General features: G+C 38.1%; 1 protein-coding gene across 2 annotated transcripts in view; it reads left to right on the top strand.

Moving 5' to 3' along the window:
• Gosr1 (golgi SNAP receptor complex member 1) overlaps nucleotides 1-27,580 on the top strand; it is a 41,985-nt gene that overhangs the window by 4,533 nt on the left and 9,872 nt on the right. For both annotated transcript variants that reach the window (XM_042692130.1, XM_042692123.1), the window contains exons 3-6: nucleotides 5,975-6,062; nucleotides 6,382-6,489; nucleotides 7,854-7,945; nucleotides 9,216-9,290. In XM_042692130.1, the coding sequence (XP_042548064.1) occupies nucleotides 5,975-6,062; nucleotides 6,382-6,489; nucleotides 7,854-7,945; nucleotides 9,216-9,290 (363 nt within the window). The remainder of the gene's footprint in view (nucleotides 1-5,974; nucleotides 6,063-6,381; nucleotides 6,490-7,853; nucleotides 7,946-9,215; nucleotides 9,291-27,580) is intronic.

Genomic DNA, 27,580 nt, shown 5'->3' with positions numbered 1-27,580 from the left:
ATACACTTAACTGGAATATTCATTTGCTATGTAGATTATTACACTGTACAGCTGTTTAGGATTTAGTCATTCAATGGGGACAGGTTTCTAAGTTGATTATTTCTACTAATTTAATAGCTGACACAGTGTTTACCATATTTCACATACTGTACTGAAAGCTTTATAAATGTTACTAGAAACATTTTTACATGAAAATTTCTTTCTTCTTTTTTTTTTTTTTTTTTTGGTCACTTGTGAAGCTTGAACTCTGGGCCTAGGTGCTGTCCCTCAGTTCTTCTCAGTTCTTCAGCTCAAGGCTAGCTAATTCTCTACCACTTGAGTCACAATCAGCTTTTTCTGTTAATGTGCTGAGCAATCAAACCCAGAGCCTCATGCATGCAAGGCAAACACCCTATCACTGAGCCACCTTCCCAGCCCCTACACAAAAATTTCTATATTTCCTAGCAGTGAAATTATTGACAAAGTTGTTAGTTGTTAATCCTTTCTTATTTTTATACTTTGTCAAAGATAAGTGCTGAGTGAGATGTTTTTTCAGCTAACAATAGCAATACAAACCCAGAAACTGAGCTTGAACATCTTTATTTGTAGAGCTACATCTTTATTTGTAGAGCTCATGCTAAAGCCTACCATATTATTAATCTTCCAACAAAATAATCCTTTCAACACTATAGCCAAAGTTTTTTTCTTTTTAATAAGGGTAGTGTGCTACAAAGATAGCAGGGAAATAAATTATTAGCACATCACAAGTATTTCATTGCAGTGCACTGTATTGGGTTAGATTTCATTGATCAGTAAGCAAGTTAAGAGCATGAAGAGTGTTCTTTTTTGTGAGTAAACTTATTTTGTGATTTGAAAACTTTTGTTCTGAATTTAGGTCTTCTACCTGATTATGCTAGCAAGTACGCAGTTTTAAACCATGTTCACAGCTGATACCAGTGGGTTTTGCCTGTAATCCTAGCTACTTAGAGGCTGTGATCTAGAGGATCATAGTTTGAAGCCAACAAGACTCCCACCTCCAAAGTAGCCTGAAAAAAATCCTAGCTGAACATGTGATTCAAGTGGTAAAGCTCCAAACAAGCAAGGAAGCTAAGCAAACACAAGACCCTGAGTTCAAACTTTGAGTGACAACAACAAAAAAAAACAACAAAACAAAACTGAAGCAAACAAAAATGTTTGTGAAGAGATACATACTGTTATGTGATACTTTTTTATTTTCTCTCTGTTCTGCAGGAGTTTAATACCTCTTTTAATGGAGAGACTATTGAAAACATTCCCTAAGAAATTTTACAAATTGGGACTGACTATAGAATTACTTTAACTTAACTGTTACTTTAAATAAAAAAACAAAAAAGATTATAAGGAGCAAGATCCAAGGTAAAGGACTCAAGATGTAGCTTTATGGCAGAGCAGTTAGTTAATACTTAAAGTCCTGGGTTTGATCTCAGCACTGAAAAAGAGAGAAAGACAGGCAGAGGCAAAAGAGAAAGAAAAGATCCAATGCTCAATGTACATTTTAAAGTGTCTTGTTTAATGCTATGTTATAAGTATGTCACAGTGAGTAAATTTGGCAATGACTAGAAATTTTCCTTTGGGAATCAACCCTTTCCAAATCCTACTGTTGTAGAGAATGAATTTTGACCAGTTCACTGGACTCACTGTTCTAAGAGAGGTGAATGTGGACTAACCAGTATGGAAATTGCTTCAATATTTATTTACTCAAAAGATATTTACAGACATCCAGGTGGTAGGTGTATATTTATTAATAAGACAATTTCCTTGCTGCAGCTTACATTCTGCTACCCCATGTGTGTGTTTTCTTGTTTCTAATTTGGTAGGAAAGGACCTATATTATTATACAGAGCAGTTTTGCATGGGCACATTTTCGGAGCTAATTCTAGGACTTTGGCTTGACTGTGATATATAACCACTAGAAGCTGGAATTATACTGACAGTCATACCTACTTGGGAGACTAAGATCAGGAGAATCATGGTTCAAGGCCAGCCTAGGCAAAAAGTTTGTTTTAAATCCCCATCTCAACCAGTAAAAGGCTGGATACAGTGGTGGATATCTGTCAACTCACCTGCTTGGGAAGCATAAATAGGATCAGAGTCCAGGCCAGCCTGACATATACATGAAATACTATTCAGAGAGTAACTAGAGCAAATTGGATGCTGGGGGGTAACTTAACTGGCAAATGGCAGGGCCCTGAATTCAGACCCCAGTGCTACCTAAAAAGCAAAACAAAACAAATATTGATAGTCATATTTCAGAAAAGATAAAATTGGAATGTTTGGAGAAGCAAACCTTTCTTTAGACCTTGTTTTTAAAAACTCAAAATAGCCAGGTACTGGTGGTTCATGCCCATATCCTATCTACTTGGGAGGCTGAGATTGGGAGGATAGAAGTACTACTTGCCTGTCATCCACTGTGTTGAAAAACTTAAAACAGGCAGATCAAGGTCCAGGTAAATGCCTGGACAAGAATCAAGACTTTTATCTAAAAAATAACCTACATGAAAAGGGCCAGAGGTATGGCCCAATGGTAGAGTGCTTGTCTATAAAGTGTGAGGCCCTGAGTTCAAACCACATACCTGTCAAAATAATAAAAATCATTACTAAAGTCTGGTGTAGTGTTTTATGCCTATAATTCCAACCCTTAGGATGTTGACACAGGAAGATTGAGAGTTCCAGGCCAGCTTGGGCTATACAACAAGACCCTGTCTCAAAAATAAATAAATCGTTAGCTACTTTGGCTATTTTGCTGCTGGTTATTGCTGGGAAACATACAAGTACAGTAGCTGAGGTACTTTTTGGTGTTGAACTGATAATTATTTGTTTTACCAAAGGACAAATAAAGCCTTCAATAAGATTTGAGAATATGATCATTGTATGGGCATTTGTCTCTGTCCAAATAACTGATCTGTATTAAGATGCTCAGATGATAGTAATTACTTGGGGTAAGGGATAGCATTTTTTTTTTCAGGAAAGGCTATAAAAACTTGAAGGAATTTGAGTATCTAAAATGTTCCACCAAAAAAGTTAAATTTTTGACTAATTGATAGGATATTAAAAAAAAAATCATGTTTTTGCTAAACAAGATGAGGTGATTGCATATCATGAATGGAATTAATAGAAGGTTATGATGAAAACATGCTGAAGGTGGCTGGCTATATTTATCAATTGCTAACTAGTTCACTCTAGAACATTTCAATTTTATTTCTTCTTGGTAAGGGTTGTGAAAAGAAAGAAGAATTTAAGGAATCATAATTTTGGAGGGTAAAAACTTGAAAAATACTGGGTACTGGTGGCATATGCCTATAATCCTAGGATGCTGAGATCCAAGAATTGGAGTTCAAAGCCAGCCTGGGCAGGAAAGTTCATGAGACATTGCCAATTAACCGGCAATTAGCAGAAAGTGGAGCTATGGCTTTTGTGGTAGAATGCTGGCCTTAAGCCAAAAAGTTTAGAGACGGGGCCCAGGCCCTGAGTTCAATGAGTTCAAACCTTAGGACTAGTAACACACACACACACACACACACACACACCTGAGTTCAAACCCCAGGACTAGTAACACACACACACACACAAAAGATTATCACAGGCTCCATACGTATACACACACACACCCTGAAAGATTATCACAGGCTCCATACGTACACACACACACACACACACACACACACACCCCTGAAAGATTATCACAGGCTCCATACGTACACACACACACACACACACACACACACACACACACACACACACACACACACACACACACACACACACACACACACACACACACACACACACACACACACACACACACACACACACACACACACACACACACACACACACACACACACCCCGAAAGATTATCACAGGCTCCATAATGTAACTATAAAACATTTTTATGCCCTGAGTTCAAACCCCAGGACTAGTACCACACACATACCCTGAAGGATTATCACAGGCTCCATAATATAAAACATTTTTATGCCTTCTTTTATAAGGAGTTTATAGTTTACTTTTTGGGTACTTTTTTTTTTCTTTTCTTTTTTTGTTGGTGATGGGGCTTGAACTCTGGACTTGGGCACTGTCCTTGTGCTCTTCAGCTCAAGGCGAGCGCTCTACCGCTTGAGCCACAGCGCCACTTCTGGTTTTCTAATGGTTTATTGGATATAAGAGTCTCACAGACTTTCCTGCCCGAGCTGGCTTTGAACCGTGATCCTCAGATCTCAGCCTCCTCAGTAGCTAGGATTACAGGCGAGAGCCAATGGCTCCCAGCTCCACTTCCAGTTTTCTAGTGGTTTATTGTAGATAAGAGTCTCAGGAGAAGTGGCACTGTGACTCAAGCTGTAGAGTGCTCGCCTTGAGCTGAAGAGCCGAGGGATAGCGTCCAAGCCCCACGACAGACCAAAAAACAAAAAAGTCTCACGGATTTTCCTGCCCGGGCTGGCTTTGAACTGTGATCCTTAGATTTCAGCCTCCTGAGTAGCCAGGATTACAGGCATGAGCCACTGGCACCCAGATTTTTTTTAGTACATTTTTAATGGAGTTCATCATAACATTTCCATACATGCACATTATGTACTCTGATCTTTTTGTTCCCAAATACCCTCTTACCTCCCTATCCCACTGATCCCATTCCTCTTGCCAAATAGTCTCCATTCTACTTTCAGGTCTATTTATTGTGGTACTGGAGTTTGAACTTAAGGATTTGAGCTTGGTAGGCAGGTACTCTACTACTTGAGCAATACCTCCCACCCTTTTTGATTCATTTGAAAAAAATTTTTTATTGTGAAAATACCGTACAGAGAGGTTACAGTTACAAGGGCAAGGTAATTGAGTACATTTCTTATCAAGCATTGTTGTCTCCTTTGTTTCCCCTTCCCATCCCTTCCCATCCCCACCCCCGATTATTTTTTTTAATAAGATCTCATGTCCAGTCTGATGTGGGCCAAAATCCTGCTATTTATGCTTCCTAGGTAGCTGGGATGATAGACACAGACCACTGCTCCCAGCTTTTTATTGGTTGAGATTGTATCTGGACATTTTTGCCTAGGCAGACCTCCAACCATGATATTTCTGATCTCAGTCTCCCAAGTAGCTAGGATTACAGACATCAGTCACTATACCTGGATTTTTTTAGAAATCTAAATTCCACATGTAAGAGAAAAGATGTAATATGTTTCTGAGTCTAGTTTATTTTGCTTAACATGATGATATCTAATTCTGTCATTTTTCCTGCAGATGACATAATTTTGTTCCTTATGACTGAGCCAAACTCCATTGTTTAGTTTCCTTTTACATAATTTGTTCTTCAAATTTAGGGTATAATTAGACACTTAAGTTACTATCACCTGGGAAACCACAAACAAGCATTTGGAATGTCTTTATATTCAGTTATTTTGTTGGTTGGATGTGCTTTCGTTTTTTGTTGTATTGGTTTTTTTTGGTTTTGTGGGTGGTGTTTTTTTCCAGTCCTGGGGCTTGAACTCAGGGCCTGGGTACTGTCTTTGAGCTTCTTTTGCTCAAGGCTAGCACTCTACCACTTGAGCAACTGTGCCACTTCCAGCTTTTTCTGTTTATGTGGTACTGAGGAATTGAACCCAGGGCTTCATGCATACTAGGCAAGCATTTTACCACTAAGCCACATTCCCAGTGCTTGTTTTTTTGTTTTGAAGCAGAGTCTCACTGTAAGACTTAGGCTAATCTAGAACTCACCCTGTAATCAAGCTGGTCTTAAACTCACAGTCCTCCTGTTTCATATGCCAGAGTGTTCAGATTACAGGTGTGTACCATGTCTAACACATTCAGTTGTATTTTATACTGTATTTAATAGCATAAAATATATTCTCTTTATAAGAAATGTTTTATAAAAATCAGTTTCCAGAGTTAGAGGAAGTATTTACTCGATCTCTTTAAGAGTGTTTTGAACAACTTGAGTAATGAATTTTCTTTACTTTCTCTTTAGTTCTGATACAACACCGCTTTTAAATGGATCAAGCCAAGACAGAATGTTTGAGACAATGGCAATAGAGATTGAACAGCTTTTGGCAAGGGTAAGTGCTTTCTGTATAATGGCCATTCTGCTAGTATCTGAATACTAGATGTAACTGCATTATATTAATGCAGATATGTTTGTTGAAATCATCCATTCAAGGTGTGCTTCTTCCAAAGCTACTGGAGTTTTTTTTTGACAGCCATCTCCATGTTATATGGCTATTATTTTAGCCTTTATGGATTATTTAGGGGAAGTACTGAATTTGGGGTTTTGTTTTGGTTTGTGTTTATTGTCTTGTGGTCTGCCAAAAGGACATATGGGCAAAGAGTTTACTTTTAGCTATTTATAGTGCTTTCTAAAATATTTTCCCTTCTTAGCTTACAGGGGTAAATGATAAAATGGCAGAATATACCAATAGTGCCGGCGTCCCCTCCTTGAATGCAGCACTGATGCATACATTACAACGACATAGAGACATACTACAGGTAAAAACCAAAAGGATATGTTGAAAATAATCTATACAACTTGTGTGTGGGGACAGGAGGGAAAACCTGGGAGAGAGCAAGGGAAGGAGTGACATTGTCCAAAACGGAATATACTCATTACCTGATTTATGTAACTGTAACCCGTCTGTATATCACCTTTATAATAAGAGGGTTTTTTAAGACAAAAAAAGAAAAAGAAAAAAACCCAAAAGGAACCAATCAACAAAATGGTTTTTTAAAGCTCCAGTACCAACACATACTCATTAAGTAAATGTATACAAATAAAAAATATTTTATTTACCTAATGCAGAAGTTTGAATATCAGATTAAAAGCTACCATTATTGTTAGTGGTAAAGCACAAACAGCATTCCCATTAAAGGAAAAAGCAACACAACCGAAGGATGCCTTTTGTCACCACAGATGTATCCCATGATTGTTTTGGTAGTTTTGGGTGGTACAATTAAGCTAAGAGGAGGAGGAGGAGAGAGAAGAGAGAAAAGAGAAATTGGGAAGGAAGAGACAAAATTCCTATAATGAAGCAAGATAAGGTGATATGTCTGGTATACTTAAGAAAATTAAAACCAGGCACTGGTGGCTCATGCCTGTAATCCTAGCTACACAATAAACTGAGATCTGAAGATCACAATTCAAAGCCAACCCAGGCAGGAAAGTCCATGAGACTCTTATCACCAATTAATCACAGAAAAGCTGGAAGTGGTGCTATGGTTCAAGTGGTAGAGTACTAACCTTGAGCAAAAAGGAGCTCAGGGACAGTGCCCAAGCCCAGAATTTGAGCTCCAGGACTGGCCCCCCCCCCCCCAAAAAAAAATTAACTAAATTCCATGAAGTGATAGTTTACTAAATAAATTATCAAAGCAAATATTTTTCCTACATACAAAAAATAACCTGTTAGTATAATAGAAGGGGCAGGGAGTGTAGCTCAGTTACAGAATGCACAAAGCCTTGTGTTCAACCTTTAATGCCAAAAAAAAAGAAAAGAAAACTACTAGAAAGAAACTAAAATCCTTCTGTATAAATTTAATAAGAAATGTGTGGAAATTGTACATGTGAAATTCTACAGAAGGACATAGAAGATTTAAGTATAGAAAGGAATGGAATTATTCTGCTTTTGGACAGGGAGATTTCTTTCAAAATCAACTTACACACTGAATATCATACATTGAAAATAGTTTTTTTTTTAATCTTAGAACTTTTTCCTCAATAGTTCTAGGTCTTATAACAGGGTACTAGAAAATAGGGATGGTAGTTTAAAATTTGCTGTATGATGACAAACCACAACTAGTTCAATGAAATGAACATACATAATTAACTTCTATTGAGACTGGATGTTGATTTATTTCAGGATTACACACATGAGTTCCATAAAACCAAAGCAAATTTTATGGCAATACGGGAAAGGGAAAATCTCATGGGATCAGTACGAAAAGATATTGAGTAAGTTACTTTTTATGTTATTTGTAGAACTTTTTTAAAATTTAGAGTATGTCTATGGTTAATAATCAATTGATTAGTGAAGCCAAGATTTAGATTCTAGGGTTTCTAATTCCCATTTTACTGCCAGTCCTGTGTTGACCCTAGTGTTACCATGAGTCCCTGCTAATCATTACCTTCCTAGTTAATTCAGAGTCCAGCTCAGATAATTCTTTCATGTATTTTCTCATCTCTTACCCTAAAAATTTATTGCCAATATCTGACCTCTCTCTGTTTCCTTCCTGATTACCACCTAACTTTTACTCCTTACTCCAACAGTCACACATTCAGGCAGATATTAATGCAGCCTTGAAATACTGTCACTTTCCTGGCACATCCTTGTGCTTTGTGCCGTAGTGCTGCCTCTCACCAGTCTTTCAGTTCTAACAGCAGCACTCTGTCTCTCTATAGTATTTGTGCAGTTAATAAATTTCATTTTTTTTGGTGCCGGTCCTGGGGCTTGAACTCAAGGCCTGGGCACTGTCCTTGAGCTTTGTTCAAGGCTGGAACTCTACCAATTAAGCCACAGCTCTATTTCCAGCTTTTTGGTAATTTGAGATGAGTCTCACAGTCTTCCCTGGCTTTGAATCTCAATCCTCAGATCTCAGCCTCCTGAGTAGCTAGGATTACAGGCATGATCTACCTACCGGTACCTGGCCAGTTAATGAATTTTTAAAAAATCATTCTTTTCCTTATTAGTAGGAATAAGAAGAACAAAAGTATTCACAGTAGTAATGAAAGACTTTTAAGTTTTTAAAAAGTTTTTGGCAGTACAGGAGTTTGGATCCAGGGCTTCATACTTACTAGGCTCTAGCACTTGAGCCATGACTGCAGTCCTTTTATTTTTATTTTTTTTCCTCTTTTTTGGTCAGTTTTAAAGTGTTGGAGATTAATATTGAAATCTCCCAGTTGGGCAGGGAGGGAAAGAGGGAAGCACTCCTGCTCCATGAGATGTGTGCTTACAGCCTCAAAGTGTGCTTTTACCTGGAGCAAATGAAGGTACAGACAAGGGAGAAAGAAGACGTTTTGTTGCAAGAATTTGGGGTTATTTTGATGAAAAACAGCAAAACATTCGTATTTGTAATAGCAGTTTTAGAAATTTTAAAATATGTACTTTAATTATTCAAAAGTATGAAGACATAGAATTTGTCTCTTGATGTCACTAGGGTAGTTTCTTAATTTGATTTTACAGTATCTTCCGAAAGTGTTCTTAATTTTTCTTTATCTGTTCTAGGTCTTATAAAAGTGGGTCTGGAATAAACAACAGGAGAACGGAATTGTTTTTGAAAGAACATGACCACCTCCGAAAGTAGGTATTTTTGAATGTCTGTGCACTGTCTGTTTTCTCATGCTAGTTCTCCTAACAGCTACTCCAGAGAAGTGAAATTGCAGTGGTTCCAAACATAATTAGGAAAGATAGGATGCTTTTGAGTGTTTTTTTTTCTTTTATTGTTTTCCCCTTCCCATCCCTTCCTATCCTCCCCCCTGCCCCACCCCCACCAAAGTTGTAAAGTTCGTTTTTTTGACATAACGACTTGTACATCTCATTGTTGCAATGGGTCCTCCTGTATCCCTGTTTTAACTATTTGTTTTTTCCCTTCCCCTCCACATATACCAACATCATATATAGTGAAAGCAGAAAGCAGGGGTTGTACCATGGGGGAGGGACATACAAGGCAACAAAGATATAATCTTATAAATATGTTAGAAACAATCGCATGAAAGATCTCTCTCTCTCTCTCTTTTTTTTTTTTTTTTTTTTGTGTCGTGGGGCTTGAACTCTAGGCCTGGGAGCTGTCCCTGAACAATTCAGCTCGAGGCTCATGCTCTACCACTTGAGCCATTGCGCCACTTCTAGTTTTCTGGTGTTTTTTTTTTTTTTATTGTGATTAAGTGATTACATAATTTCCCAAATTTCACAGTATTGTGGAATAATGATGCTCATTTAAAGTCACAAGCTCATTCTAACTTTCCTGGAGCAAATTGTCTATCGCAGTCTATAACATATAACGGTGTACACATACATCATACATGTGATCAGCAGCATGGGGTTATTTAGTAGTGGTTCGACCAGATGAGTGGAAGTTCTTTGTTTCTTAAGTCCTGTTAATTTTGTCGTATCACCTAACATTTTGGATTTAACATCCACTTATCAGGGAGACCATGTACCATTTGTCTCTTTGCTCTTGGCTTACCTCGCTTAACATGTTTTCTTCTAGCTCCATCCATTTCCCTGCAAATGCCATTATTTTGTCATTTCTAATGGCTGCATAATATTCCATTGTGTATAGATACCACAATTTTTGGATCCATTCATCTGTGTGGGGCACCTAGGTTGTTTCCATATCCTAGCTATTGTGAACAGTGCTGCAATAAACATGGAGGTGCACGTGTCCTTGTATATTGGTTCCTGTTATTCAGGGTAGATGCCTAGAAGTGGTATGACTGGGTCGTAAGGGAGGTCAATCTTTAGCTTTCTGAGGACCCTCCAGACTGCTTTCCAAAGTGGTTGTATAAGTATACATTCCCACCAGCAGTGTAATAGGGTTCCTCTTTCTCCACATCCCCTCCAGCATTTGTCGTTGGCTGATCTGTGGATGTGGGACATTCTGACTGGGGTAAGGTGGTATCTCAGGGTTGTCTTTATTTGCATTTCCTCCACCACCAGGGATGGTGAACATTTCCTCATGTGTTTCTTTGCCATTTTTATTTCTTCATCTGAGAAGTCCCTCTTTAGTTCCCTTGCCCATTTAGTAATTGGTTTGTTAGGTTTGAGAGGAATTAGTTTCTTGAGTTCCCTGTATATACTGGATGTTAACCCCTTGTCTGATATATTGCTGGTAAATATTTTTTCCCAATTAGTTGGTTGTCTTTCTAGCTTGGTTGCAATAGATTTAGCTGTGCAGAAGCTTTTTATTTTAAGGTAGTCCCATTTGTCGAGTCTCTCTCCAATTTGTTGTGACCCTGGGATTCTGTTCAGGAAGTTCCTTCCTGTGCCTATTAGTTCAAGTGTCTCTCCTATTCTGTCCTGCAGTAGTTTCAGAGATTCAGGTTTAATGTTAAGGTGCTTTTGAGTGTTTTACTTTACAGGTGTTGAAAGAGGAGGATCTGACACATCCATCCCAGGGGACCATGCAGAGGCAGGCAGGCACAGGAGAAAGATTATTATAAGGTTTATTAGAGGAGACATATTTCCCCCAAGAGGGAGCACATGGCCTCCGTCCCCATCCAGGTAGCAGGAGGGTCTGAGAGATAGGAAGTGAGGTAGATGGGAGTTCAGGTGGGACTGGGCAGAGAGAGGGAGGGGCTCGCTATATGGTGGGAACTCCAGGAATGGGAGGATTCCCTCCCCCCCCATCTGGGAAGAGCTGAGGACCAAAGGTGAGCATAATACTACATTCCCCACTCTGTTGTTTAATAAGAATAGGAGGTATCAGGCCAAGGGGTATGGGCGGAGTTTGTTTCTTCTGGAGCTACTTCCTGCTGTCAAGGGATGAAATAGTCAGGGGTCTCTGCTTTGTTGGTTGGCCTGGTACCATCCATGAAGCATCTATTTGACAGTTTGGTTATTAAAGTCCTCCTTTTTCCATGGCAATAGTTATCTAAAATGTAAGACACAATTAATAAAAGGCAAAAATTGTTGTTAGTACCTCAAGAGAGGATAACATGGAGGGATTGATTTCCAGAAGGGGCTATCAAAGACCTGAAATTGCCATTTCTGTCTCAAATTGGAAACATAGCATGATACCTGACTCCCGGCATCTTGGAGGATGGGGAATAAGACTTTCCTGCTTTAGGATCACAGTAACCTGAGGAGAGGGGTAGCAGAAATATTTAAAGGTACCAGAGCCAACAGGTGTCTTGGGCTCTTTTGGCTACTTCCTGCTGGACTGGGGTCATCAAGGTATCCCTGGAGCTGGGGTCTTTAGGGTCCGGGTCTGTACTGGGCAAGGCAGGGCAGTGTAAGTGATGTCTCTGCTTGCCTGAAGGAACAGGATGGCCTTGAGTTGTTTCCAAATGGTCCTGGGCAGGGGATGTTACCCTGTTGAAAGAGACTTTTGGAAAGATCAGGCAAAAGCTGACAAGGTGACAAGGTCAGTTAACATGAATGACATAGGAGAACACACATTGGCCATGAGCCAGAAACGTTTTATTTGGAGTATAAAGCCCAGTTGTAGCTCATTACAGGGAATGTGAAATAACTGGACTCGGGGCAAGAAGGCAGAAAGGGGGTGTCTAAGGTCTTTTGAGTAACTGGGTAGGGGGAGCATAAAGGACTGTTTGGAAGTACCAGTCAGAAGCTACTATAAATACATATAGCAGGTAGCAAAGGCAAGACTCCTAACTTTTTGCCCAGTTAGAAGATAGACAGTATGGACATTAGGTGGGCAAGCAACTATTTTTCTTGATCTCCCAGCTCTGATTAATTTTGAAAAGGCGAGCATAAAGTGACTCCATTTAGAATGTCATCTCCTCTTACTCCTCTCCATGGTTTTCCATTGTCAGGACTGACTTTGTCCTGGTGGGTGTCTCAGCGTCCATTTCTGGGATAGGTTGTCCTAGTTGGCATTTACGGTTTGGACTCAAGGCCTGGGCATTGTCCCTGAGCATTTCTGCTTGAGGCTAGTGTTCTACCACTTAGGAGTCACAATGCCACTTTCAGCCTTTGGGTGGGTACTTAGAGGTGAGAGTCTCAGGCCATGCCTCCAGCCTGGCTCCTTGCTGATTAGCTGGGAGATGGAGTTTTAGAGGGATTTTTTTGTGCCGGGGATGGCTTTGAACTGTGGCAAAAGGAGACTTTGTTATAAAAGCCCTTTTATCTCCAATTAAAGCAACAAGAAGATCAATGAGATAGGGGTTACCTATAACTTATTAACAATTGACTAACAATTACTTGTCTGGGTTTTTTAAAATAAAACCCAGTAGATGTTATTAACCTGGGACTGATTGGCACTCTAAATACCGCCCACTGCCTCTGGGCGCCTGTTTAAAGTGGCTTATTTACAATATTTAACCTTTAACAAATGTACAGGCCTTTCTTGGGCTACAGCAGCACAGCCTGTTTAACACCTTGGTTTATAAAAGCATTTTTTGGCTGGCGGAGGAACTTGATTTTTAGTGGCCCCAACAATGCCTACCTGTGTAGGCCTTTAGACAGATCTCAAGAAGGACGTAATCTCAACTCTACAAGCTTTTTAACAGATAAATTTAACCAGCTCAAAAGTCACTGCCAATTAGGACTTTGAGCAGATTACAGGGGTTACATTTCTTTAGTAAGACTATCACTCTCAATGCTTTTGTGTATACTATACTAGTAATAACAATAGTAATTATACTGTTAATTTATGTTTGAGTGTTCTATTACTAACATACTAAAGCTTTATAAAGGGTAAGTAGGCTGTGTATCAAATCTAAAAAAGAACTTTTTCTACCATTTCTGAAGAAAATACCTAAGCACTTACGTATGTATTTTAAAACAAGTCACTGTTTCTTTGTTTTGTTTTGACTGCTTCTGGAAATTAAACTGAGCATCCTTATGCATGTTAGACAAATACTCTGCCACTGAGCTATAACCACAGCATACTACTTTGTTTTATCTTCTTGCTTTTATTTTTGTATAACTTAAGGATCAGAAAATCACTTATTTCTGAACTTAGCCTATGAGTATTTGATTTAACTTGTACCCATGATAGTGTTAGGAATAATGTTGATATTTACTACTGCATTTCATGAACTAGTTATGTCATATGAGCTTAAGGTACTGTCAATTCACTTGTTTTTAAAGGTCTCCACTTTAAATATCAGCTGTTAAAATCAGAACATAGAAAAAGCCTAGTGAGATAGTGTATTTCTGTAGTCCCAGCTCTGAGAAGGATTGCTTTAACCCACAAGTTTAAGACCAGCCTGGGTAATATTGAAACCCTGTCTACATACATACCACATGCACAAACAGAGAGAAGAGGGAGGGAAGAGAAAAGAAAGGGAGATCTTTTGTGTGTGTATGTGTGTGGTGCTGGGAATTGAATACAAGATTTTATGCATGTTAGATAAGTGCTCTGCTACAAAACTATACCATCAGCCAATGAAGGTCTTTTTTTGTTTGTTTGTTTGGTCGTGTGGCTTGAACTCTGGGCTTGGGCGCTGTCCCTGCGCTCTTCAGCTCAAGGCTAGCCCTGTACTACTTGAGCCTCGGTGCCACTTCAGGTTTTCTGGTGGTTTATTGGAGATAAGAGTCGTACGGACTTTGCTGCCCAGGCTGGCTTTGAACTATGATCTTCAGATCTCAGCCTCCTGAGTAGCTAAAGTAGCTACAGTCATGAGCCACAAGCGCCTGGCTCAATGAAGGTCTTTTTAGGAACCTGTGTACTTGCAATGTTGGAACTAATTATTCTTTCTTAATTTGCCCAATGTTACTGATTGGCACAAGGGGGCAGTCTTCCCTAGAGTTTAGTTTTTAGTCATTTTCAGCTTTGGTAGTTGTTTTTATATCTGATCAAGAACACTTAAAAAAAATAAGCATTACATCCACAACTATATTAATACAGGTACAGAGTAGTTTAAGGGATATAATATTCAAAAAGTACAAAATAAATATTAGATTGTATTATGTTTGTATTATTTATTGCCAGGTGGCCAGATGTGGCAATACATGTCCGTAATCCTTATAGTTGAGAAGCTGAGGCAGCAGGATCACAAGTTTGAAGCTACTTTGAATTATATAGTAATACAGTAAAACCATTTCTCAAAGAAAAGAAAGACTAATGAAGCAGTTAGAAATGTAGTAGTTTTAGAAAGAATAATTTGAAGTTGAAAATAGTATACCAGAATGATCCTTTATGTCTAATATCCTTTATGTCATTACTTTAAAACGCATTATGCATTATATTTTATTAAAAGAATTTGCAGGAAGTTTTATATTTATTAATTATTAAAAGAAAGCATAGAATTTCATATTCGTTTTATAGGAAAAAAACTAGAACCAGGCACTAATGGCTCATGCCTGTAATCTTAGCTATTCAGGAGGCTGAGATCTGAGGATTTCAGTTCAAAACTAGCCTGGGTGGCAAAGTCTGTGAGACTTGTGTCTCCAGTTAACCACTACAAAGCCAGAAATGGAGCTGTGGCTCAAAGGGGTAGAGTGCTAGCCTTAAGCAAAAGAGCTCAGGGACAGCGTCCATGCCCTGAGTTAAAGCCCCACTACTAACCAAAGGAAGGAAGGAAGCAATTGAAGTACATGTATCTTAAGTAATTCGCTTAAGGTTATAAAAATGGTGGGAAACAGAAGTAAAACAATTTTTTTGGGGGGGAGGGGGGGTCTGGTCGTGGGGCCTGAACTCTGGGCCTGGGCGCTGTCCCTCAGCTCTTCAGCTCAAGGCTAACGCTCTACCACTTGAGCCACAGCGCCACCTCCGGCTTTTTTCTTTTTGCTTATGTGGTGCTGAGGAATCGAACCCAGGGCCTCAGGCATGCAAGGGAAGCACTCTACCACTGAACCATCTTCCCAGCCCTGTAAAACAAATTTTTGTGTGTCTATACAGGTTCTGGGGCTTGAACTCAGAGCTTGGACACTTCTCTTAGCTTTTTTCACTCTCCCACTTGAGCCACAGTTCTATTCCAGCTTTTTGGTAGTTAATTGGAAATGAGAATCTCACAAACTTTCCTGTCCAGACTAGCCTCCAATTGTGATTCTCAGAGATCAGCCTCCTGAGTAGCTAGGATTACAAGTATGAACTTGCTCACGTTTCCATTTTTGTTTCATCAAAGTACAAAGTCTACTGATATACTGTATATGTGTGTATGTATACATACATACACACAGATAGATAGATAGACAGACAGACAGACAGACAGACAGACATTCTTGTGGGGAAGCTTTTCTTCATCCTGTACAAAGAAAAACTGAGTCAGGATGAAATTAAGTGGATTTTGACCATTTAATGAATTCCAAGAATTGTTAAAGACTAAAAGCAAGATCTTCACCTTGGCTCTCAATATTGGAACACAGACATTAAAAAAAAAAAAAAAATCAGTGTTTAAAAAAATAAATTACAAACCTGAGCACCAGTGGTTCATACCTGTAATCCTAGCTACTCAGGAGCTAAGATCTGAGATTATAGTTCAAGGCCAGTCTGGGCAGAAAGTCCATGAGACTCTTGTCTCCAATTAACCATCAAAAATCCACAAGTAGAGCTATGGCTCTAATGGTAGAATGCTAGCTCTGAGTTTAAACCCCAGGACTGGCACAATAAATAAATACATAAATTAATAAATAACCAACCAACCAATACTTGCTAGGTTATATATATATATATATATATATATATATATATATAAAATATATAGCCAAAATCTTAAATTATTTAAGATTTTGGCTATATATTTACAAAATAATATTGAAAGCACCCTCTGGCTTTCAGTGTTTTATTGCATTTGCTAAGTGCCCTGAGATTTTTTTTCCCAAAAATTAACTTATTTAAAATAACAAAAGGTATAGATGTTCTTTATAATACTTATTTTTAAAAGTATGACTAGGGGCTGGGAATGTGTAGTGGTAGAGTGCTTGCCTAGGTGCATGAAACCCTGGGTACAATTCCTCAGTACCACATAAACAGAAAATACCACAATTAGAACTGTGGCTCAAGTGGTAGATTACTAGCCCTTAGCAAAAGAAGCTCAGGGACAGTGCTTGGACCTGAGTTCAAGCCCCAAGATGGGAAAAGAAAAAAAAAAGTATGACTACTTCAGCAACATAAAAAGAAAATTTAAATCACTTATTAATACAGATTCTGTAACATTTTTGTTAGCCTTTTCCCATATTCTTTGTATTTTTAAATATGTAAATGCATTTGTTTCGTAATATAAATTAACCATAATTCATGTAGCCATTTCCCTAATATTGACCTTTTAGATCATTTTCAATCTTTACTATTTTACATATATCCATAGTTATTTTCTTAAAATAAATTCTCAGAATTAAAGAATATATTCATTATGTGGCCAGAGGTATAGACAAGTGCTTACCTAGATTACTGAAGGCCCTAGTTCAATCTATAGCACCACCACCCTTCAAAAAAAAAAATGAAGCTGGGTACCAGTGGCTCACACCTGTAATCCTAGCTACTCAGGAGGCTGAGATCTGAGGATCGTGGTTCAAAGCCAGCCCGGGCAGGAAAGTCCATGAGACTCTTATCTACAATAAACCACTCAGAAAACCGAAAGTGGCGCTGTGGTTCAAGTGGTAGAGCGCTTGTCTAGAGCTGAAGAGCTGAGGGACAGCGTTCAGACCCAGAGTTCAAGCCCCATGACTGACAAAAAAAAAAAAAAGGCTGGGAAGATGGGAAGATAGCCCAGTGGTAGAGTGCTTGCCTCGCATGCTGAGTCCCTAGGTTCGATTCCTCAGCACCACATAAGCAGAAAAAGCCGGAGTGGTGCTATGGCTCAAGTGGTAGAGCTCTAGCCTTGAGCTGAAGAGCTGAGGGACAGTGCTCAGGCCCAGAGGTCAGGCCCCACAACTGACAAATAAATAAATAAATAGTGAAGAATATATTCATTTTAAAAGCTTTTGATAGAGTATGGTCATATTTCCCCTTTAGTGTGTCTCAGCAATAGCATGTACAGAAACACTACTGGATACCCTTAATAACACTGAGGTTTTGACCTTTCCACCCCTGTCCTGTAGAAAAAGCTTAGGACCTAGAACATGTTGGGCACATACTCTGGGATTGAGCTATATCCTTAAACCATTATTTTCATCATAGAAAACTTAGTTTAGGCAGATGATATAGGTTAATAGTAGAGAACTTGCCTCATATGCATGATGCCCTGGATTTATCAATCCCCAATATCACCAGAGAGAGACAGACAGACAGAGGGACAGAGAGACAGAGAGAAAAGCAAAAGATAAAAAGCAAACTGAAGTTTAATAACCAGGCAGGGCTGGGAAGATGGCTCACTGATAGAATGCTTGCCTTGCATACATGAGGCCCTGGGTTTGATTTCTCAGCACCATATAAGCAGAAGAAGCCAGAAGTGGTGCTGTGGTTCAAGCAGTAGAGTGGTAGCCTTGAGTTAAAGAGCTGAGGGCCAGTACCCAGGCCCAGAGTTCAGACCCCACGACCAACAAAAAAAAAACAACTACCAGGCAAAAGAAACCTAAAGAAGTGATAATTTACCTAAAAAGCTAGGCAAAGGATATATGAAAATAATCTTTTTACAATTTTTCTGTAGGTCTAAAATTATTTCAAAATAAGATAACATTAAAAAGTTAGCTTTTCCAACTCCAGTACAGTTATCAACTAGCAAATTAAAAGTGGCACAAAATACTAACTAAACTACATTTTATTTACAAGTTTTCCATTAATGTCCTTTTGTATATTTCAAGATCCACTTCAGACTCCCATATTCCACTTAGTTATCATGCTTTCTTAGTCCCCTCCAATTTATGATAAAACTTCCTGACTTTAATTTGTCAGTAGGAAACATCAGACAGTCCTTAATTGGGAAGTGGTTTGCCAGAATACCCAATTTGGAAAGAAAACTACCCAGTATTGCCTTTCTTGGAGCATTTTATCAAGACATAGAGCATGTTCATGTGTCTTATTAAAACTGATAACCTAAATTTCTTGGCCAGTTTTCTCCATTATGGTGTTTGCCTGCTGTGGATTTACTGTTCTTATTGGTTCTTTTAACAATTGTAATTCTGTAAGAAAGAGCTGCTTTTTAACCATTTATTTTATTCGCGTTATTTATATCAGCATAGACTTATAGATAACTGAATTTTAATTAAGCTCTATAATTTGTGTGTGTGTGTGTGTATGTATGTGTGTAGCGATTAAATTCAAGGCCTCCTAGGTAAGCTGGAATACTGTAATTATTTTCTTGTTCACCATGTTCATATTTGGCCATTGGAAGCTCATGTAGGTTGGCTCCTGTCATTTGACATACTTCACTCTTCTTTGAGTTACTTTCTGGTCATAGCTTGTCTTATATTTCTCCTGCCTTCATTCTGCAGTTAACCCCTTCTCTAGGGAAACTTGTTGCCTTGTATTGGACAATATACTCAGAAACTAAGATCTGGGTGCTAGGTAAGTTTATTGCTGTTGAGGCCATTGTCTTTAGATGGTGGATTTTGTTAAAATGGTTTTATCAGCCAGGTGCCAGTGACTTACGCCCGTAATCCTAGCTATTCAGGAGGCTGAAATCTGAGGATCACAGCTAGAAGCCAGCCCAAGGAAAAAAGTCCATGAGATTCTTTTATCATGAATAAGGCTGAATTTTTCATATCTCTTTTTTTTTTCACCTGTGGGGGATGAGTTGTTTTTCTCCTTTGTAACTGGAATGCATTAAACAGTCTTTAATTCCTAGAACAAACCCCACTTGCTCGTGATATATTTAACGTTTTCTGTATATATTACTGTTAAGGATTTTCTCATCCTTATGGGAAGTCTGTATTTTCTATACTTGAGATATCTTTGTCTGGTTTTAGTGTAAGTGTAATCCTGGCTTCATTAAATGAGTTGAGAATTATCTGCTTGTATTTTCTCAGAGTTTATGTGGGCTTGATGTTATTTCTTTCTAAATGCATGTTATAATTTACCAATGAATTTTTCTCAACCTGGAATTTTCTTTGTGGCAAGATTTTTACATTACAAATTTTAGGATTTTGTATTTTTTGTATTTAGAGGACTGTGAGTCTACGTGGATTTATCCCTAGGCCAGTAGATAGCTTACTGTAATTGGCTCAGCTTGAGTCAGAAATCCATCCTGTGGCAAGGAGATTTGCAGTCTGTTACCAGAAGAGAATGAGACATGTTTAGGACTCCAGGGAACTTATCAGCCAACTGGTTGTATCAATTTCAATTTACTGCTTTCTCTCCTATACCCCAAACCATAGACATAGAAATAAATACTGTGGCTAAGCAAAATCTTTTTTTTTCTAACGTATTTATTGAAATGTGCTTTTACTTTAATCTTCCCTTCATTCTTTATTCCCTCCACCAGTGAATTATGAATTTTTTATAGGCCTGTAGGGCTCTGCCTGATCAACCTACTGCCTAGGTACCTAAATTCATTGCTTCATCCATTTCAGTCTCCTCTTGTCTCCTAGATACCAGCCATGTTAGCCTCTGTCTCCTTTCACAACCACAATAAACTTGTCCCTTTTCAGTCTCTGTGCATTTACCTCTTTAGAATACTCTTCTCTTACTTCCCATTTACTTTGTTCATTCATATCGTTATGGTCTAAGCTTATTTATTACCTCCTCAAAGGTAACTAACTCTCATCTCAAATAGATCCTCCCTTCTTGTTGTTTAACAAAGCACTTTTTTGGGGGGGGGGGGGCTGGCAGTGCTTGGGGAAGAGAGTAGGTGCTGGTCCTGGGGCTTGTACTCATAGACTGAGCACGGTCCCTGAGCTTTTCTACTCAAGGCTAGTGCTTAGTACTCTACCACCTTGAACCACAGCTACCTTACCAGCTTTTTTTGTTCACTAATTGGAGATAAGAGTCTCATGGGCTTTCTTGTTCAAGCTTGCTTTGAACCGTGATCCTCAGCTCTCAACCTCTTGAGTAGCTAGGCTTATGGGTATGAACCACCAGTACTCAGCAATAAAGCACTTTTTAAAAATTCACTCTTAAATGGGGCTGGGAAGGTGGCTCAGTGGTAGAGCGCTTGCCTTGCATGCATGAGGCCCTGGGGTAGATTCCTCAGCACCACATAAGCAAAAAGAAAAAAGCCAGAAGTGGCGCTCTGGCTCAAGTGGAAGAGCGCTAGCCTTGAGCTGAAGAGCTGAGGGACAGCACCTAGGCCCAGAGTTCAGGCCCCACGACCGGACCCCCCAAAAAAAAATTCACTCTTAAGTATTTTTGACCGTCCATAACAACTTGTTCTTTTTAATTTTTTAGTATTTGACTCTCCTTGAATATAAGCTTCATGAGTAAGGACTTAGTTACTAGAATTATTGAATCTCCAGTTCCTGTTGAACTATAGATATTTTATATCTAATTGTTTTATGAAACAATAGACAACCAATGTAGAGCCCCAGTGTAGAAAAGCTGTTTTCTTCACTCACTCACCAAATATTTACAGTTTACAAAGTGTGCATGTGCGCACATGCACACACATACACAAACACTTGTGCATGTGAAATCTGATTTTGATGATTGTAGGGATTATTGTAACAAATTACCTTTTGCTTTGCAAAACAAATTCCCCATGAAATTCCTTTTATTTATTTATTTTTTATTTAATTTATTTTTAATTTTTTGGTCAATCGTGGGGCTTGAACTCTGGGCTTGGGTGCTATCCCTCAGCTCTTCAGCTCAAGGCAAGTGCTCTACTGCTTGAGCCACAGCACCACTTGAAGTTCCTTTTAAATTTTTAAATTATTGTAATAGTCTTTGGGAAGCATCTCTTATTTACAGATGAGGAAACAAGATTCATACAGGATGTAGGCCACAGTCTCATAACTATTTAATAGCATAGCTCTTACTAAACACAATTTCCTAACCTATTTCCATATTTGTCTCACATCACACTGCCTTCCCTATGAGTTGCTTCTTTTCATTGTGTTAAGGAACCAGCTTAGCATAGGTTGTTTGTTTTTTTACATTTAACCTAGTTTTATTCATGCTTACCTTGGGATGAGGAATAGGTCATTTAGTAGAAACTTACAAGTAAAGACTACAAATGTTTTCATGAACTACTCTAAAAGTTCCATAATGGTTGATGTACCTTAATTACTTCCAAGCATGACATGGATTTTGCTGAGAATTAAAATACCAGTAACTTTTCATTTCTTTTAAAAATAAGTGATCTGGCTTCTGTCTGTTCTTTCATATTTTTAAGATGGAATGGTATCTGTCCCCCTGTGTTGTATGATTATGAGAGTGAATGGCTATAGGATTAAGTAACTTTAGAATAATAAAGCACTCTGAAAATTTGTTTCAGTTAAATTTTCAGTTGTACAACTCTTATGTAAAGCAAGTTATTCCTCAACAGATTACAATACTTAGCTGAAAGTTTTATATTTTTAATTTATTGACTGTTTAACATAAGATTATTCTTAGTATAATGAAATTCTAATTGTGTGAATGGACCATGACTATATAAAGGACCTTTATAAGCAGTGGGTTTTTTCCTTAGAAGTTTTTTCTATGTTTATATGTAATTGTTTAATAGGTATTGTATGATTCCTATTAAATACTAATCAGGCTTAATATCTATAAATGGAATTATAGACTCTTTGCAATAAAAGATTTACATTAGATTTTTCAACTCTTTATGAATGCTTATGATTTACGACATATAGTTTTGTTGAGATATTGTCTTGAATGTTTTATGCTGTGGAACTGGTGTTGAGGAAATTTGCCTTGCCAATAAGTAAGCCTCACTCCCATTTGGACAGCAGTATTCGTGCTTCAACCTTACTCCATACTTCTTACTATCTCCATGGTAACTACCTTGAAATTATACACACACCACATACATATTCTTTGTATTACATTACTCCAAGAAGAAAAAAAGAGCATGATAAAGGTAATGGTAGTGAAGTGATCTCAGACAGCAATGTTCTAAAGTTGGAAGTTGGAAAGTGTAAGAAAGAAATTATAACTTTTTCAAACTATAGATTTGAAATATACAGCCATCTTTTATTTTTTGTTTGTTTGTTTGGTTTTGTTTTTGTCGGTCATGGGTTGAACTCTGGGCCCTGGGCACTGTCCCTGAGCTCTTCAGTTCAAGGCTAGCACTCTACCACTTGAGCCACAGCACCACTTCCAGTTTTCTGGTGGTTAATTGGAGATAAGAATCTCACGGACTTTCCTGCTTGGGCTGGCTTTGAACCTCAATCCTCAGATCTCAGCCTCCTGAGTAGCTAGGTACAAGCATGAGCCACTGGTCTGGCATCCATCATTTCTTTCTCCTCCTTCCCTCTCCCCCTCTCTTCCCCATGGTGCTTTTGTTTGAATTTGGCCTTTTACTTACTAGGCAGGCAATCTTACCACTTAAGCCATATACCTAGCCCTTTTTGTTTTAGGTATTTTTCAGGTAGTGTCTCAAGTTTTTGCCCAGGCCAGCCTTGGATCCTTACATTCCTATTTATACCTCCTGCATAGCTATGCTGACAGAAATGTATCACCATGTATATAGCTTATTGATTGAGATGAAGTCTTAGTTTTTGTTTAGGCTGGCTTTGAACCTCAACCCTCTCAATTTCTACCTCCCTAATAGCTGGAGTAATAGGTATGAATCATTGTGCCTGATTTTGAGATATATGCCAGGAATTATTTATATAGTAGAAAACTGAAGTTTTAGCTTATGAGAACTGGTAGCATAATAGTTGGTAAAGCAAAATGACATAGTTAGGAACTTTAATACTGAACTTTAGTTCAGTACCAAAATCAAGTCTACTTCAGTTAGTGCTTAACTTTGTTAATAAGACTGGAGGTGAAAGTACTCTGCCATAGTGAGGTGTAATATGACATTTTTGTCTCCCCAGTAGTGTTATGTGATATGATATATGGTCTGATGTGACATGACACAATATGTTTCCTTCCCCCATGGAAATTTACAAAGACTATTCCAGTGTTAACCCTGGTGTATATACTTCATCAATACAAGAAGACTTTGGGGTTGAAGCATGATCAAATGCAGAGTTCTGAGTTCAAACCCAAATACTGAAAAAAAAAAGTATTTGTTAGTCATGTATTCATTCACCAGGCATTTAGTGAGTGTTTCATGTGTGTTAGGTATTATACTAGACACTGGGGAATCCAAGATACATCAGATTCAGTCTCTACCCCTGGGAGTCATTCCAGTTAGAGAAATAGTAAACAATTAAGTATGATGGTCTATGAGATACTGTATTTTTTCAGAAATACTCTTAGATTATATGGAAGACATTTAAGATTTTTTGCTTTCAGTGAATAACAATGTCTAGAATACCTTAAGTGCTTATTATATTTTAGATGAATTGATGAAGAGTAAAGAGGAATTGATTGTGATGTGTGTTTGTGTGGGATAGGGGATGTTTCATATGACTTTTGAGCTGAACTTTGCAACGTGTAAGTTATTTATGTTGAGAACTAGGGAAGGAGATTCCAAAGAGAGCCTGTGAGGCATTAAAAAACCTTGATCTAGATTGACTGTGTATCTGTAGGCTTCTGCAGAGTACAAGATTCTTTTGTTTATATTATCTCTTTTGAGCCGTATAACAATTCCATGGGGTGAATTATACAGCGAAATCCTCAAGCCTTGGTCAGAAGCCAGGTTCTAAGATGTAAGAAAAATTATAATGAGTTGATCAGTTTTAGTAATTGATACATGAGGAAATTTTTTAAGAACTTCATTGTTACTATAAAAGTGATATGCAAAGGAGGGAATTTTTTTAAGGGTTTCAGACACTGACTAGAAAACACTTAGTATTTCATAGAATTTTTATTGTTCGGGATTTTCAGTACATTTGTCTACTGACAATAAATGGCAACTAAATTCCACATTCTTTCTTTTTTTTTTTGGTCCGGTTATGGGGCCTAAACTCTGGGCCTGAGCACTGTCCCTCAGCTCTTCAGCTCAAGGCTAGTGCCCTACCACTTGAGCCACAACGCCACTTCCTACCACTTGAGCCACAACGCCACTTCCGGCTTTTTTCTTTTTGCTTATGTGGTGCTGAGGAATCGAACCCAGGGCCTCAGACATGCAAGGCAAGCACTCTACCACTGAGCCAACTTCCCAGTCCCTCCACATTCTTTCTTAAGCTTTCTGTTTCTGCTGTAGTTAATCAAGTTTGTTGACTTTAATTTTATAAAATGATTGCTTAAAATTCTTTGTGTGTTACAGCTCTATCTACTGTGCCACATGTGTGGTTAAGTTAGTGTTAGTATCTTCTTCATATAAAATGAAGGTCCAATTTGTGAGCATGACTCCTGCACATTGGCTGGTGTATATTGTATTTTGAAATATGCTCTGCAGTGTATTTTCAGACTAAAAGGTATAAGGGTTTAAAAGAAGAAACACTTTTTTCCCAAAGGGTGGGCTATTTGTAACTTTAATTTTTCTTAGGTTATTTTTCTTTTCAGGTTAATCCAGAAAACACTGTTTTACTGCAATTCAGATTGTGCTATAAAATTACCATCATCTATCTTCAGATCTTGTAAAAATGTGAAATACTTTTTAATTTTTACATTTCTTTTCAGGTAGAAAATTACTTACTAAATTAGAAATATATTTCCACAGAACACTTTTTCAGTTTTTCTGAATGCTGCTACTGCTGCTTAAGTTGTATATACTTAAGGTGTAAAGCTTTATATTTAGTCTAAATTGACTTTTTTTTTATGGTTGTCATTTGGCAAATTGGCCAACTTTTTTTTTTTTTTAGTTGGTTGTGGGGCTTGAACTCACTGTCCCCTCAGCTCTTCAGCTCACAGTGAGCATTCTACCACTTAAGCCACAGTGCCACTTCCAGTTTTCTGGTGGTTAGTTGGAGATGAGAGTCTCACGGACTTTTCCTGCCTGGGCTGGCTTTTGAACCACGATCCTCAGATCTCAGCCTCCTGAGTAGCTAGGATTATAAGCATGAGCCACCAGCGCCCGGCTTGGCCAGCATTTTGGTTTTTTTAATTTTTAACTTCTTTGTTAATTGCTTACAGTTGTAAGATATAATACAAGGAATTCCATGTATTCTTTACCAGTTTTCTCCAATGATAACAACTTGCAAAATTAAAATACAGTATCACAAACAGTATACTGACATTAATATAATCAAAATAAAGAGCATTTCTGTTACCACAAAGATCCTTGTTATACCCTTCAGTAAACAGTATGTGTCCCTCATACCTCTACCCTCTGCATTAGCCCTTTACAACCACTGATGTAGCCACCATTCCTGTCATAATTTCACTTCAGTAATACTATATATGTGTGAAATATACCACAAATAAACTTTTAAGATTGACTGTTTTGTTCTTTTTGTTGAGATAGGGGTTCACTTTGTTGCCCTGGTTGACCTCAAACTCCTGGGCTTAAGCAGTCTTCCTACCTCATCGCTTAGAGTAGTAAGATTAGCACTTTTCACTTGCTGTAATTCTCTGGAAATTCAGTGGGGTTATTGCATGTATCAGTAGCTCATCTCTCTTCCTGCTGAGTCGTACTGTGTCATGGATAGACCGTGTGTCTTGTTTAACCGTCCACCCATTAAAGGACATCTGGATTGTTTCTTGTTTTTGCTATTACAAATAAAGTTGTTGTAAACATCTGTGTATAGGTTTTATGTGAACCTAAGTTCATTTCTGAGATAAATGCCCAGGATAGGATTGTTAGTGGTTGTGTGTTTACTTTTTTAAGGAATTGAAACAGCAAAACTTTTTCATAGTGGAGTCTCACTAGTAATACAAAAAAGAAACTAGTTTTTCCCTATCTTCATCAATATTTGGTGGTGGATTTTTTTTTTTTTTTTTTAATTCTTACAGTGCTGGGAATCAAACCCAGGGCGTTATACCTGATAGGCAGGCATTCTTCCACTAAGATACATTGCCAACCTACTTATTTTTTTGTTTTAGCTATTTGGTAGGTGTATGGTGATAACTCATTGTAGTTTAATTTGCATCTCTCTAATAACTAATGATATTGAGCATCTTTCCATATGCTTATTTTCTATCTGCATATCTTCACTGAAATATCTCGTGTCTTTTTTTTTTTTTTTTTTTTTTGGTCGGTCGTAGGGCCTGAATTCTGGGCCTGGGTGCTGTCCCTCAGCTCTTCAGCTCAAGGCTAACACTCTACTACTTGAGCCACAGCACCACTTCCGGTTTTCTAGAGGTTTATTGGAGATAGTCTCACGGACTTTCCTGCGGGCTGGCTTTCAACTGTGATCCTCAGATCTCAGTCTCCTGAGTAGCTAGGATTACAGGCGTGAGCCACCAGCACCTGGCTTCTAGAACTTCGTGTCTTTTACCTGTATTCTAGTTGTTGTTGTTTTTAGCCATATTCTAGGTGCCTAGTCCTTTGTTAGATATATGTGGTTTATAAGTATTTTTTCCTCATAACAGGATTGTTCTTTGAGTCTTTCTGGAGTAGAGATAAGAGCTAGTCTAGACATAGAGAGAGTGATTTTTGAGGGGGAAAAAAAGGGAAAAACAACTGCTATTTATTGAAATAGCAAGAACCAAGTGTCTTAAGTCAGACTACTTGAGTTTGAGTCCTAGCTCTGTTGGATAATAACTATAGGCCTCTTGGAAAAGTTAGCTTTCTGTTCCAAATCACAGTTTTCTTTTTGTAAATTAAAATGGTAGAATCAACCTCTTAGAATTTTGGAAGGATTAAGTTAAAATAGGTATTTAGGATATTGCTCCTCATAAGCCAGTGTTAGCTGTCGTTATTCTTAACATAAGTATCAAATTAATAGCTTATCTGCTCTTTTGTACTTAATTTGTTTCTTTGGTTTTATCTTCCATAAGACCATTAGCACAAAACTAGTTTGTTGAACTTAACAATAGAATTACTTTTTTATTATTATACCGCCTGGATTTTAAAATGTCTTATTTTTATGTCCATCCACTGTGAACAAGGCACTATTAACCTAAGCTAATCACTCAGGCTTTTGTG

This window comes from Dipodomys spectabilis, unplaced genomic scaffold, assembly GCF_019054845.1.
Source record: "Dipodomys spectabilis isolate Male_0828 unplaced genomic scaffold, ASM1905484v1 ptg000004l, whole genome shotgun sequence".
NCBI lineage: Eukaryota > Metazoa > Chordata > Mammalia > Rodentia > Heteromyidae > Dipodomys > Dipodomys spectabilis.
The sequence above is the reverse complement of the archived record's forward strand: the minus strand, read 5'-3'. Positions and strand labels throughout refer to the sequence as shown.